The following is a 14756-nucleotide window of genomic DNA, read 5'->3' on the forward strand; positions in this document are numbered from 1 at the left end:
GAATGCGTAGAAGGGGTAAATTAACTTCTGGTAGTAGCCAATATTTAGCTCTCGCCAAGGGAAGGAAGTGTTTGCTGCTCAAGTCAGCAGCAACTTCAGCAACTTCTTGGTTCCCCCTGCCTTGCTTTGGACTTATACAGGCTATTTTCCAGGATCACAGTTCCTGCTCTTTCCCAGTGGCACACTGTAAGTGTTGCATCTCCTCTCACTGTTGGTCCTGGTATTTGCTGTTGGGGTTTGGGCAAAGGTTTTTTGTTTATAGTGACTGAAAAGCTCTCCTCTGAGCTCATCCAGACCAGCAGGCTCCAGGCTGAGGCAGGGAGTCTCTGGCTGTATGGGCTTATAGGGAAGTCGGTGGGAAGGAACAAGGTTTAGGATTTCAGAAAGGCTTTTTTGCTTGTGTGCAACTTGCTTTGAAGGGATGCACCTGAAGTTTCTTTTTCCTCTTCTTCCCCCCCCCCCCCCCTTGACTACGAAGTTTACAATGGAAGATGAACAAATTAAGTTCAAATCTGCCTCCCACGCTCCTTCCTCCCCTCCCCAAAGGTGCAATCTGGGACAGATTTCAGGCTCAGCTAGTGGTGGTGGCATTGCTGCTGTGATTGCTCAGTCTCTCACCTCGCTAAACTACTTTTACCTTTTTTTAAAAAAATGTTTAATGTGGGGCCTGGTGCCAAAAGCATCGTGGGAAGGTGTTATCATCTCCTAACAAACTACTCCTCACTGCTTCCAGAGAAGACTTACACTGTGGGCTCCGTATTTTAGGAGGCTGCAGCAATTAGCTGAAGTTGTATCATTTAATGATGTTACAGACTATCCCAAAGAAGCCATTGCCTGTTAGCGAGTAGTTTTGGAAAATGATTAGTAAAGCATCTTTCTGTATATTGGTATGTTCTGGGGTCTGTGTAAATCCAGCTAATGTTTGTATTGCCACAAATACGATTTACAGCTGAGGGTCTCTAGAGAACCCAGCCAGTGATGGGTGGAGGTAGGGAGCCAAACCTTTCGCATAACTTCATTGATGTGGAATGAAAATGCACAATAAATGGGTGTTGTTTGGTGAGACCACCTAGCTAGGTGTTGGATTTAGGGGGTGTCGTAGGTGGAAAAAAATAGCTTGAATGCCAATAGGTGGTGGATAATTGGGTGTGCGCATGCATGAATGTCCAAAACTGAACTTTCAACCTCCCAAGCAGAAGCGGCTGCTTGTGAACTACAACTGGTACGGGGGCCAGTTGTAAATTTTACTACCACCTGGACTAAACCTAAGTGGCGTATCCCAAATTCTCCAGTGAACAAGGGGTCGTGAGACACGAGCAATGCTGAGGAGCCTGCTTGCACCTCACCCTTCTGCACACCGACAGTTTGGACTGGGAGAACCAGGGCCTGGCAGCTCCAGGAAGAGCTGGTGCCAAAAAGAAGGGCTTAAGAAAAAAAAAACAAACCCAAAACAACAGTCTGGGAAGAAGAAGATTAAGATCTTGGCTGGTGCAAAGATCCTGGAAGTGAGGGCTTTACAGGGAGACGAATGCCAGGAGATAGCAAGGGCCCTCGGGCAATCCCACCACTGGCTTATTAATAAGCAGCTTTATGTCCCAGAGGAAGACAAAACCAAAACCATTTGGCACATACAGATGAGAGAACAGAATAATTTTGCACACTGTCACTGGTGGAAAAGAGTCTGCATTTTTCAATTTTTTTAAAACTTTTATTTATTTTTTTAGAAAAGGAATAAACTCTGCATGGTAGAGTGTACGGTATATAATTTCAAAACAGAACAAGTGATATGGAATGGATTATTTTCCCAAACTATTTAAGTTGAACCTAAAATCATTTGTAAATCAACACTCATTACCATGTAAGACAAAGGCAAACAATCAACATATTTTTTGTTTGGTACAGATTTCCTCTACCACTTCAGCCTGAATTTTCCGAGGGTTGGGGAGAAAAGGGGGGCAAATCCTGCCCATTGTCCTAACCATAATTGTACTGACCAAGCTTTGTGCTCTGAGATCTAGCATCATATGGCTTTATATACGTTCCTAAGTGAACAGTGCAACATCATCACCATCTAAAGTGTTTATTCCACATTCAAACTGTAACTGAACATCACTCCAAAACCCTTTCCCACCCAAAAAACAACAACAACGAGAACAACAACGAAAAGCAGAAAGTCTCCAGCAATCAGATTTCATCCCAGAAATCTGTGTAAACTGTAGATCAGGGTTGGGTAGCAGCACAGAAGACAAAAGATGTGACAGCATGATTCAATAGCGTCTCTAAAGACTACTGTAAGACTGTCATTCTTTAGTCTGCATCTCGCAATCACAATTTGCTTTTTCCCTGCAATACTATAAAGCAACGTAAAAAAAAAAATCAGACTCAAAAGCAAAAGGTAGAAGACTTTATGGAAAGGTAAAGCTTCTGCTTAGCCTTGAGTGGTCGCTATTGGAAACAGATCTCTGCAATCAGAAGCAAACCTTGAACGTATATACACAATTTCGGTGGGAAGGGATGCAGCCAAGGACGGAAGCGCTCCTGGAAGACCCGCAGACCGTTTTGGCTTGTAGGTCAACACTACACTGCTGTTTTGGGTTGAATAAACCAGCAGGGCAGCTGTAGGTGTTAGGCACACTCCAGGCTCTTGGCTCCTCTGTTCCTTGGCTGTGTGGGGGCTGGGAGGAGGAGGAGGAGGGAGCAGGAGCACCGGCGAGGGCCCCCCTCCCCTCGCTCCGCAGCCAGCCGAGTGATGCGTGGGTTGCAGCGGCATGGGGCGTTGCACCAGGGAGGTAAGTGCATGCTTTTCTCTTTACCCCCTCCTCCCCAATTCTGTTGGAATGTATCTAATCAGTAATTAGATAAGTATTAATAACAACTGTAAGCTAGCACAGTCACCCGCCCCCTTAAAATGGAGGGAGAGCAACAGCATCAAACAAATTCCCATTTGTCCTGACATGTGTAACCTTTCCAGATCCTATAGAGCAATCATACGCAGGCGTTTTTCATACTAGAATTTAAAGGAGTCAAAGCTGGTAAAGAAACTGGATGTTTCCTGGCCTAACTGAAGGAAATAATAAAACTGATTAAAGTAAGAGCGAAAGAAAGTAAGCATTAGTGTGTTTACATCCTCTGGTATGTCCCACTTCTCTATGTTCTGCTCACAAGCCCTTTCCATACTCTGAGCAAGCACTCCCAAACTTAGAGAGGTAAGGCTTCAGCTAAAATCTCATGCTTGAGATTTTAAATTTTTTTTAATAAATACCATAACTGTAAGTATTTGACTTTACCGGATCCGTGTGGGGCATGTTGAGGGCAAGGCTTGTTAAGTGAACCAGTACAGGAGAAGATTGGACAGGGGTGTAATCTCACAGGATAACAACTGAACGATGTCCGTAAGCATGGTGCTAGCTTAGTGTGTATGTAGCATTGGGGAGCTTGGATGAAACCCTCCAGCTTTCTGGGTGTCCAGTCAGAACCAGGGAAGCTGCAAGAAGTTTTACTGTAAAACTCCAGTACTGAAATGTCTAAAGGAACTGGGCCTTTAACTTCAGTTCAATGGGCACTGATTTTAGGTTTTGCACAGTCAATTCTAGTTAAAAACCCAAAACTTTAACGATAGCTGATGCCCCTGCTGTTGGAGCCTTAAGACACCTGTTATACTGCTGAGCCCTACTCTTTTTTTTTTTTTTTTAATAAAACACTGTTTTAAGATACAGCACAATAAATGTGCTTATTACGCACTCTAACATAGAGCACAGAAATACAACACTACAGAGTGCAAGTCTAACCATCTCCACAGTGGGAAAAGTGCGAAGGTTAAAAATATGCATGTGGCTTAACACAAGATATTTTTAAAAAACATGACATGGAAATCTCATACTAATGCTTTCATCTTTATCACAAACATGACTGAAAACTCAAGGTCAGTTGCTGATCCTCCTCTCATAGTAGTAGTGTAATCCTTTCAAAGGTACAACGTTGGAAAGATCAGAGAATAAAAAAACCAAGTGTCCAAAAATGATCCCATTTACCACTTTTCCAGTAGTTATGTTTTTCAAGAAGTAAACACGTAAGGTCACCTTGATCTTCGCCATCGGTAACTGATACACTCGGAAACAGCTAAGCCAACCACCTGGACTGAGATCAGCTCGGTGTCGCACACACACACACACATGGATACACACACAAACACCCCACAGGAAAAAGTGCACTTTCAATTGCTGATACAAAAATAGATTGGCACATTCTTTTTGACACAGTGAAGATATCCTCTTTAAAAGCTTTTTCACGTTAAGAAGTCCTCTTGGAAGTTGCAGCAGGTCTATAGAAAAAGCGCTATGAGAATGCACTCGCGTGGGCTTCCAGGGTTTGTGTGATGGAGAGAGGGGTGGTCACGGAGGCTGCCCTTCAAATTTTTGCCTACTTTTATAGCTGTAGTCCCCACAGGTAGGGTCAGTCACCACCCAGTTTCAGCACGTTAACCATTTACCAACAGCTCAGTCTTCACCTGCTTTGAGAAAGTAACGACACGTAAATTTGTCAAAGCTGAGAGTCTTACGTCGACGCAGTGTTTCCTATACGTTTCCGGAAAAACTGTTTTGGGGAGAGAGAGAGTGAAGTGTTAGGAGTCTGATTTTGCACTTCCAGTAGTAACTGCGGCTCAGGAGAGCCAAGCGGGAACAGTCGGGAGCCCCTTCCCCGCAGGGCAGCCAGCGCTAGGAGTTCTGCACCAAGCGTCTGTAGTGCGGCATCACTTCGTGCTCGGGAAGGTGGAGAGCAAACTCCAAGGCCACCAGCACCGGGAACTCGAAGGCGATCAGCTCTCGCCTGTTCAGCCGGAACTTCTCTTCCAGTTTCTGCAATGACAGTCGAGGAAAAAAAAAATAAAAAAAAGTCTTTGCGAATGAGGATTTGACTTTCTAGTGCTTTCTTACAGATGACATTATTCAAACCACGCATGCTGCTGTCATTAAACCTCTGCCCTGCTGGACTTGCATGGCTTTAGGTTTAGAAAATGAGAGCAGGATGAACTGGATGTTCTGATTCTTTACTGTGAAGGTGAACTTACAAAGCTCAGCCAGCCATGCTATTTCTGACATGCTTGTCATTTCACTCATTCCATCTCCAGCAGATACGTCTTCTAATGATCATAGTGATTACCACTGCAGGAAGAGGAAACTCCTGCCTCCATGCAAACATCGAAATCACTTGTGTAATGGAACACATGCCCACAAACTTCCTGCGCTGCTTGAAATCACTAATTTTCCTTCCAGCTTTAGACTGTGTTTACAACACCCTATTGGGGAAATTATTTCTGCTACAATTAGATACATTTGCTCTTAATACCTCAGAGGCAGAAGGTGTCATCTGCAACAACCACAAGAACAGTGAGTAATAGAAACGACTATCCTCGGGGGGGATGAGATGGGTTTCATAGTTGGCTTTCTGCTGTAATGTACTAAACCTCCCATCTGCTCTGCCATTTTCACTGGATTTGGATGCTACAAGTAGGCAAACAGCTGTCCAGGGATATTTCCCCCCCGTCCTCTTCTTATGATCTCCCTGGCTTGCTACTTCTCTGCCCACTGGGTCTACTGAAAAGCTCAATGTGCCTTAAGGATGGACCAATGTTTCAGGATAGCAAGAGAGGCCAGATCTTCCAACTCCCACTGGGTTGATTTTTTTTCTCGTTATTCAGAGGGCTTTCTAACAAACTGACTGTCGATCCAGAAGGGCATGAGTCCAGTTCTGCCCCCCAACCAAGTTTCCATGTCTCTTGACCTAAGTGAGTTGGTTATACCTGCCCTAACTTTCTGTAGCGTTAAATCAGATGATTGGTATCTCAGAGCTTGCAAACAGATTATGGAATAACACTCCCTTCTGGTAACTCTTTCATATGGAGTAGGTGGAAGACCAAACACGTTACCCTACAAATAAACAGTTGGGGTGAGGTGTTCTAATGGGAACGCTTCTTCAGGTTTTCTTGCCCAAAAGCTTAACTTGATGGAAGAAATACAAACTTGGTAGTCTATTAGACTCCCTCTGAAATTAGTATCTGCATTTATCTCTCAAAGGAGAGTCCTTATTGAAATTCTTGAAAACATAATTAAAAGCAAAATTAATTTCCTGAGGGTTAGCTTTTGACTTGCATTGACAGAATGGTGTTCAGATACCTCTCAGACCTCACAGTATCTGACACCAGGGTCTTCAATCATATCAAACAAGCTTCCCACACCTTTGCAGTGACATTGATCACCACTACTTCCACATAAATGTATAACAAAAAAAGGTATTTAGCTGGCTGTACAGCTGGAAACCTAGAGGAGAGGGTGACCGCTGACAAGCAGGCTTGCGTAGGATCACACCCTGGCACTTCATGTAGAAGGAACACTGGAAACCTATGGATACGTACATCTATAAGATGCTTGACTTCATGTTTTCTGAGGTCACTGCCAATTTTGGCTGCTAAAAGAACACAGGCTCCAGCACAAAGCTTTCTATTCTGCTTGTTCAGCTTCCCCTTGAGAGCGAGCTTCTCAAAGTAGACAAAGGCCATGGCCACTGTGGGCTCTTCAAAACCACATTCTTCTTGAGCAAGCTTGCGCATTTCTCTCTTCAAGCTGAGTAAAGAGACCAGACAAGTATGCTGTGAGCTGCGTTTTAAAGCATTTCTCATTTCACCCTAAAAGTCATACTTTCAGAGATTTCTGCTTAGTCAAATGGAGGGGAAAAGGAAAACATAATATACTGGGCAGATATCTTTATGCTCTGTTTTGGGGACACATTCCATGGCACATTTTGACCTCACCTGCCCCCAACAGATAGTTGTGTCAAACTATAAAAGCAACTGAAAAGCTTTGACATTTTTAGAAACAATATTTCATCACAGGCCTTAAGCTGCATACAATTTATCTAGTAACAACAGCTTGATTGCTTGTGCTCTATATGCAGCTTTGCTGCTGGTTATGGTTGGTTAAATCCAAACCGACAGCCTTTCCACGTACTGCAGTATTGTCTGGTTACAGAGCAAGACGACTCAGTATCCTTCTGGCCACTTCAGTCACATGAAATTATCATTACTTCAGTGTAGCAATATGTCTAGCCTGCTACACTGGAAACAGTGATGAAATACTACAACTCTGCCGTAAAGCTGACCACTTGTTTTGCTTCTGGCCACGCTCTCTGGACAAGGCACAAAAGTCAGCATTTCTCTTTCCTCAGTCTCTTTTTAAGCTAAGTGCCATGAGCTTAGAGACTCTGTTATTTTTCTGGATATTTTAATATAGCGCATGCCCAGCTCACATCCTCATCCCATTAGATGCCGTGTTTGACACCTGACCGGTGCGTGTTTGTACATTCCCCTATCTTGTTTACTCAGCCCACTAATCAAAGCAATCATCTGACTTATTCTGCACCTCTGCTGGTCACTGCTCCTGGAAGATCCATCAGCGCTGTGCTTCCCCTCATGTACAGCAGCAATTGCACTGAAATGTGAGACAGCTGCATCACGTTGCAGCCTCACCAAGCTTTGCAACGTACCTTCTTATTTTACTGAGGGTTAACTTGATGTGAGGGAACTTCTCCTTAAAGGTCTCATTCATGTCCTTCTTGAGATCTGATGGCTTCACGTAGTCTATGACTGTGGTCTGTAACACATGGTCAAGAGAGAATTGCTCTTTTAGTTTGTAACAAACAAGACCACTCAATTCCCAAAAGCAAGGAATACCAAACAAGTGCCAGTCAGTCCCAATGCTTTCAGTAGAAGGGAATATTAAGTCTGAATTAAGGCAACAATTTGTTTGTGACTGCTCTGTCAGAACAAGTGACCTGAAATCTGAGAAGACTGTTCAGCACAAGCCCCGAACAACACATACCTTATTAGGATCCTCCAAGTATTGCTAAGAGTGAGTTTAAGCTAAATGTGGGTGGATAAAACCTAGCTGAGAAGTCTTGTTAAACAACAACAAAAAAATCACGATAACTGATTTGATGACCAGATTTTGTGTGCAGATCTCCATGCGGTTCTGAGACATATTGTGAGTTTGTCTCAAATTGATTCTTCAAAGGAACTGCTGGTACAAGTTCTTGACTGCCATAGCATACATTTGTGATAAAATAGGTAATTAGCCTGCATGGCAGGTCATTCAGTAGAGTGCAAGATAGTAATGCTGTCATAAGTTAGGCAATGAGCGGACAAAAATATTGAGTTAGCGCAACATTCAAAGTCTACAGTCTGTTTCCTTTACATTGAGCTTGCTATTCCTTTTTGTCACAATGTAAAGAATTTCCCCAAGGTAGCAGAGGGCCCTCCTGGCCAGTACTGCAATGCCAGCGCTTGCATCTATGGGTGTGCAGCACATCTCTTGTTCCTTCACTCTTCATTCAGGAAGCATTTTACCCAAATCCTCTGTCATCACTCACCTGGCCAAAATCTATCAGCTGAACAACAAACCAACCTTCATTTTGGGCATGTGTCAATTCTCTTCCTGGCTTTGGCTGTTCTGCCCCTTGGACAGAAGCAGAGAAGAGCCCCAGCTTGGGCAGCCAGGGGACAACCTGGTCCCCAGGCACCCAGCTGCCGGCCAGCTTCAAGCACAGGCAGTGGGAGAGCAGCAGTCTGCAGTGCAGTGCATTCTCCTTCCAGTAAAATAATTTTTCCCTTGTAATTTCTGTTTATGATTAACCCATATTATGTCAAAGGGCTGTTAATGCTAAACAACAAGACGTGGGAAGAGGCATGCAAAACACTTGTTGCATGTTATGCCTTTACAGAAGATGAAGCCTTGCTGTATTATATCCTCATGGGAATCTAAATCAGCCAAAAAGACTGACTGCATATGCTTGCAGGTTTTTTTCAATAATTAAAATAGTATACGGATGGGCTTGGGGAGGAGAGAGTGTAATGGCTCTAGAGAGGAATTGGACAACTCCTGTTATCTGATCATGTTCTTGTCTGGATCCGAAATGAGCATGAAGGAGAATAAAACACACCTAACTTTTCCTGCACTTTATTTAGGAGATACAGTACTGAAATAATGGATAATTATAGGAATTTAAAAGAAAGCAGAGCATGTGTTTCCCCTGAATAGTGCACAGCAGTATTTGAGGTAAACACACTGTAACAGAGAGGAAAAAACCAACTTCTTGCCACAGGGTGTTGTTATGGTCATACACACGTTTTAAAATGCGGGCCATCCTGCTATCTGATTTGCAGTGTGAGAAGCATCATCTGTTCAGATAAATTCTCCCCACTACAACCTGGCAGGTAATTCTGCTGGGCACGTCACGCACAACAGTTGCCTGGTGTTTTCCTACATATAAATGCTTGTGAGCCCCCTCCAACACAGTTACGTGTTAGGGACCAGTCCAAATTTTGCTCAATAAAGGGGATAATTTATTAAAGAAATTCAGTCCTATTACAGAAAGCTACCAGTTACAAGAAATCCTCAAAAAGGAGAAAGCCACATCAACCCTCTTCAGCCAGCCCTGCTGCCCTGCATGCGTATGGACGAGCTCCAGCACAGGTCCGGGCAGACACTGCAGTGCCACTGAGGTTAAAAATGCATACACTGAGGCAGGCAACGCACTACCATGCCCGAATAAAAGGAAGAGAGGAAAAGACAGGGAGAAGAACCCTTGCCCTACCCGGGGTCGGAGGGAAAGGCTTCAGCTGAATGTGCGGGTCTGCCTGGTTTTAATCTTGCTGAGGTTGCAAGGACGTACGCACGCACCTCTGCGGCCATGGCTCTTCGTCACAGACAACTTCTCATGTGCTTCATCTCAGCTGGCAGGGCTCAGCCCTCCGAAGCAGAAGAACGAAGATCTTACCAATTACTCCTCTCCTTTCTTTCCCTGGGATGTCACTGCCTGCCTACCTACTCCTTGGTTGTGTTGCCAGAAGATCATCAGCAAGTTGGGTGCTTCTGACACACAGATACGCTGAGAGTTTTATGTGTTATTAAGAGTGTTCCTCTTAGTACAGCTGTAAGAGGACTATTGAAACAAGCCACGTAACATAATTTAGACCAGTGCCATCTGCTACTCAAAGTACAGAAGCATTGGTCCATGCTGCTCTTACTTACAGAGTCAAGAGACACTGAGCACATAAAGGTCACCCGCTATTAAATCCAAAGATGATTTTAGTTCCTACCAGCATTTTTTGGTTGTCTTGGGCAATCCTAGAAAGAATGAGCTCGGTGCTACCGTGCAAAGCTACACCACACCTTATTTCGTGCTTCACTGCAAACTTCACTGCTTGTTGTTTGCTCTCCATTACCATGGAGCTCCTTAGTTTTATCTTAATTATCTCCCTCAAAGTGATCATGGGTTTTTCTGGCAGACTTGCATTTGGCTCTCTCCAGGTAACCATCTTCCCTCGCACAGAGGAGGATGCAATCACGCATGAACCTCGCCTGCACGACAGAAACCACGTGGCTGCAGAAAGTGCATGGAAGTGGAGGGAGGGCCCGACCATCCTCCAGACTCAGCTGCACAGAAATTATGCCGGACAGCAAGTTTCAGTTGTTTTCACCTGTAACAAGTAGGTGCCGGCACGACCCTAGCTCCGTGGGCGACTGCACAGAGGGGGAGTAAGCCCTGGGCTCTGCCACCCAGCAGCAGCAGCCCCCCGGGGTGCACTTTTCCCCGCAGCTGCTCCGCAGGCACCGTCTGTTTTACCTGGGACTCCTCCAGCCCATGGGAGATTTGCCAGAATTCAGCTAAATTCTCTTTAGAAGGAGAAAAGCTCTTTTTAAAAATTTTATTTAAAGCAAAGCACTCAGAGGCTTGAGAATAAACAGACAGCTTAGAACTGAAAATGGTAAGGAGGTACGGCTATTTTTAATCAGAGAGATTTGTCAATTTTGTCCCGTTGATAAGAATCTCCCCCTCCAACTCCGTATACTGCTGCTTCCTGCGAGACAACAGTCTCTACGATATAAATCACAATAATGAAATCCAGATGAAAGCTGGTGTGTGCTGGTTTTGATTCATGTAACAGGATAACGGCAGCATGTTTGAACACACTGGCTCTAAGGCAGCTGTCTCATCTTGTCAGTGCCATGCTAGAGAGCTCAGCTAACTGCCCTTATTCTCAAGAAAAGGAATTGTGCAACTTCTTTCCCCCCGCCTTGATTTTTTTTTTCGTAGCTGCTGCAGAAGCCCAACTTCATCTGAGCAGTGGGATGCTGTTTGCCCAGCTGGTGCCTATAGAAATGGGTGCATGTGGGACCCTGCCCAGCAGAGAGGCAGGCAGCAAAAAAAAAAAAGAATATCTGTTGACAGGTAATTTAAAAGCAATGCTGAATTACTGTCTGTTGAGTGATCGAATCAGCTACCCCTTCTAACGGTTTCTGACCAGGAACCCGAGCACCCCTCTCACTGTCACGCCATGGCTGGGGCACAGCACCCACGAGGCTACGTAGAAATCCCGGTCCCGACCCTGCTCCTGCCCGGGGCACCTCCTGCACCCCGCAAACGGCTGGGCACCGAGCAGCAACCCCCCGCCGCTGCCCCTGCCCACGAGCGCTGGAGCAGAAGAAACCTCTGGGGTGGCCCAGTGGCCCACACGGACCAGCTGGGATCTGACACGGGAGGGCTCTGACCTAACGTCATCCTTCACTGCCTGCTCTCTGCTCAGCGTTTATGTTTCTCTTCTCTGTTTTAGGCCATTTCATTGCGCTTGAGCCGCCTGCAAGTCCCAAACGAAGCCGCCATGTTGAGGAGAAGACGTGACTGTAAACGGTGTGGACTTTTCTCTGACTGGAACAATTCTGGTCCTGCCTGTGTAGGAGCACCGTTCCACACCGATGCACCAAATTTTATGAAGGGTTTGCAAGTATTTCCCTAAAAAGAGCACAGCGTTTTTCTACCCAAACGTGCTTTCTTATACATAATGTTATTCCCTACCAGGCAGGCACTCTGCATTCCCAGAGCTGTCAGACACACGAGCAAGGCACTGGGAACTACCAAACTGTCTCTCTCATACTCTAATCTCAAATGTTTGTAACTTCTGTCATCCAGAAACGTCTGTTTTGTTTCTCACAGTTTATTTGCACAAAACAGATTTCACTTCAGCATTCAGCAATACTCCTTCGTGAGCTCTGTTCATGTTCTCTGTATACAAATCTGTGTATGTATATTTTAGTTTGGCAATGGAAGTTGCACAAGACAAATGAAAGCCTTGATATATGGTAGCTGACAGATGCCTGGACAACATGATGAATGCTTCAGCCGAAGTCTGTACTCTGCACGCTTTTTGCATGGCTGGCAGTTTTGAACTTGGAGGTTAGCTTGTGTGTTATTCACAAGCATTTTCAAGCAGCTGCTTTCTCATAGGAAAGCTGTATATATAGTTTCATAAATACGGGAGGAGGGAGGATGCCTGAAATGGTTGGAAAGACTGGCAAGATGAAAAATTGTTCAAAATAAATCCTGCTTTGGCATGCTACCAGTAAAAGATGATCTAGCCTTGGATGCCTCTATCTTCCATTTAAGAAGGATAAAATCAGAATAAAATAGGTGAATAAAATGAAAGGTATATGATAGGCTTTCTTCAGCTGTCGTTACTGTCTACCCTTTGACAAATCTGCTTCACGGAGAGCAGACAGAAGACTGATACCTTTAACTGACGTTCAGTAGGTCGATGGTAAGTTCTCAACCACGAAACAAATGAAAAGAAGTCAATGACTCTGCACTGCCTGGCTACCTTAATGCATACCATAGGTGACCAGTAACCATAAACTGCCAGTAACCTAATGCATGTACTTATGGCTGAAGATGCATATATATGTATGTGAAATGCTGCTAGAGCAGAGGCTTAAAACAGTGATGGAAAATGGGCGAGATTCCTTCTTTATAATAAAAAAAAAAACCCACACCAAAAAAAAAAAGGAAAAGGAAGGCTAAAAGATGTTCCCGTTGTTAGAAAGTTAATATTCAAGGATTTTAAACTGAAAGATTTAGAATTTCACAAAGCAAATAATCTCAAAACTGCCTCTTTGAATTAAAGTACATGGAAGGATGCCAGTTTATTTTATATGGTTAACACACTGAAATAATTCTCAGCTAATACAGTAATTGTCATTGTTACAAAATACGTGTTTATTGAAGTCTCAGCCAAATATAGCATCAAATGCATACAGCACAGGGTTTAAATATGACTATATACCACCCCTGTGATCCTCTGCTCCCTGAGGCTTTTGGGTACAAGGTCAGCAGCTGATAAAAAAGCAGTCTGGAGATGCTTAATTTACAACTACGGAAGCGGCTTGAAGAATAGGGTGACAGCACCAAAGGACGCTGGCTGTAGCAGAGTACTCCTGACCTTGATGCTCCTTGTGAAAGACAGAGCGGGAGAGTGAGAGACCGAATGCGCTATATCGTCATGCAGGGCTTTTGTTAGACTAAACGGCCAGGGCAGCAAGTAGTTCTAATTTTAAAATCACACTGGAGGACTAATATTTGATAACGCACCTTGGCTGTGCTCGGCACTAGTCCTGGCAAATGGAGGCTGACAGTCAGCCTGCTGTAAGAGGGCTGCAGACTTTTGTGACATGCTTTTTTATTAGTGGTGTAGAGATGTCAATTAATGCACTCAAATTGCAAGTAAGTACCCAAACCAATTTCCAAGTGTATCCCTTGGGCATGGATAGACGGATATTGCAGGGATGTTATTACACAAGGGTCACTCAAAGTGAAGATGCTACTGATCTGGGCTTTTCTTCTTTTGCTACAAGTTTTGGCAGCGCACAGCAGCCAGCTAACATGCTCCTGTGTTTTTGCGTTACCAACAAAAGCAGGACTGCGGGGTCAGCCTCGCGCCTGTTGCCGTTTTCTCCTTCTGCACGGAAGGAGTTTGTTTCTGCTGGCCAGAATGCAGGGAGGGCAGGGAGACAGTGCCGAGTTTGGATGTACCCTGGTCAACGCGAGACTCGAACACAGAAATTACTGCTCTGTCTGGCAGATAAAGTTCCCGTTCTAAAGAGATTTAAGAATCTGCAAGAATTCCTGTTTTAGCAGTATCAGCCAGGAAGACATCTGTTAACCGTGACATGATGTTTCCCTCCTCCCCCCGCCCCCCAGCATGAAATTCTTCTACCTCTTACTGTTTATATTGCGGTAGAGATTGTAGACTCTCCTACAAAGCCAACATAAAGCAAAATAATTTCTCCGGGGCAGACCGGAATTTAAATATGACTAACACAATTAATAGAAGCCGCAGAGTTTGTGTTGGGAAATTATTGAAGCTGCTTTTTCAGAATCATCCCCTGACAGGCTGTTTGGGGGTATTACTTTTAGAAATGCAACAGGGAAGTGTATACCCTTTCAAGCTAGGAACTTCACTGTAAAAAAAGACCAAACTGAAAGCACTTCTCCTTCCCCACAGCTATCCTCAAGAAGGAAGCTCAGCTACTCCTTGAAAACAGCTGAGGACTTGCAGTTAAAAATCCTCTGGAAGTCAGGACTAAGTCAGCCCAGTACAGTTACAAGACTATAAAGTCGATGTCAGTGATGATAAACTCAGGCTCCACAAAAATGGAGGGAACTGCATGTCGCATAGGCTCGAGTGCTAACTGCATGTATTTCAGAGTAAAATCCAAGCAGGACCACATATTTTGCCTGTCCTATGCCTCAGGATAAAGCCTGCAGTGTTTACTGATGCAGCATTCACACAGACCTCCACGGAGTTTTACCAGCAGTGAAATCCTGGCCTGCAAAGCACGAGCCGGGCTCCCAGGAGTAATACCGGTGCGTGT

The 14756-nt window shown here is 44.5% G+C and overlaps 1 protein-coding gene across 2 annotated transcripts in view; it reads right to left on the minus strand.

The window, feature by feature from the left end:
- Positions 1-1714: 1714 nt before the first annotated feature.
- The window catches only part of CABLES1 (Cdk5 and Abl enzyme substrate 1), a 75178-nt gene continuing 62136 nt past the window's right edge, over positions 1715-14756 (minus strand). For both annotated transcript variants that reach the window (XM_072852636.1, XM_072852635.1), the window contains 3 exons: positions 7540-7646; positions 6413-6620; positions 1715-4856 (listed from right to left, as the gene is read on the minus strand). In XM_072852636.1, the coding sequence (XP_072708737.1) occupies positions 4716-4856; positions 6413-6620; positions 7540-7646 (456 nt within the window). In that variant the 3' untranslated portion in view covers positions 1715-4715. The remainder of the gene's footprint in view (positions 4857-6412; positions 6621-7539; positions 7647-14756) is intronic.

This window comes from Ciconia boyciana, chromosome 2 (assembly GCF_034638445.1).
Source record: "Ciconia boyciana chromosome 2, ASM3463844v1, whole genome shotgun sequence".
Taxonomy (NCBI): domain Eukaryota; kingdom Metazoa; phylum Chordata; class Aves; order Ciconiiformes; family Ciconiidae; genus Ciconia; species Ciconia boyciana.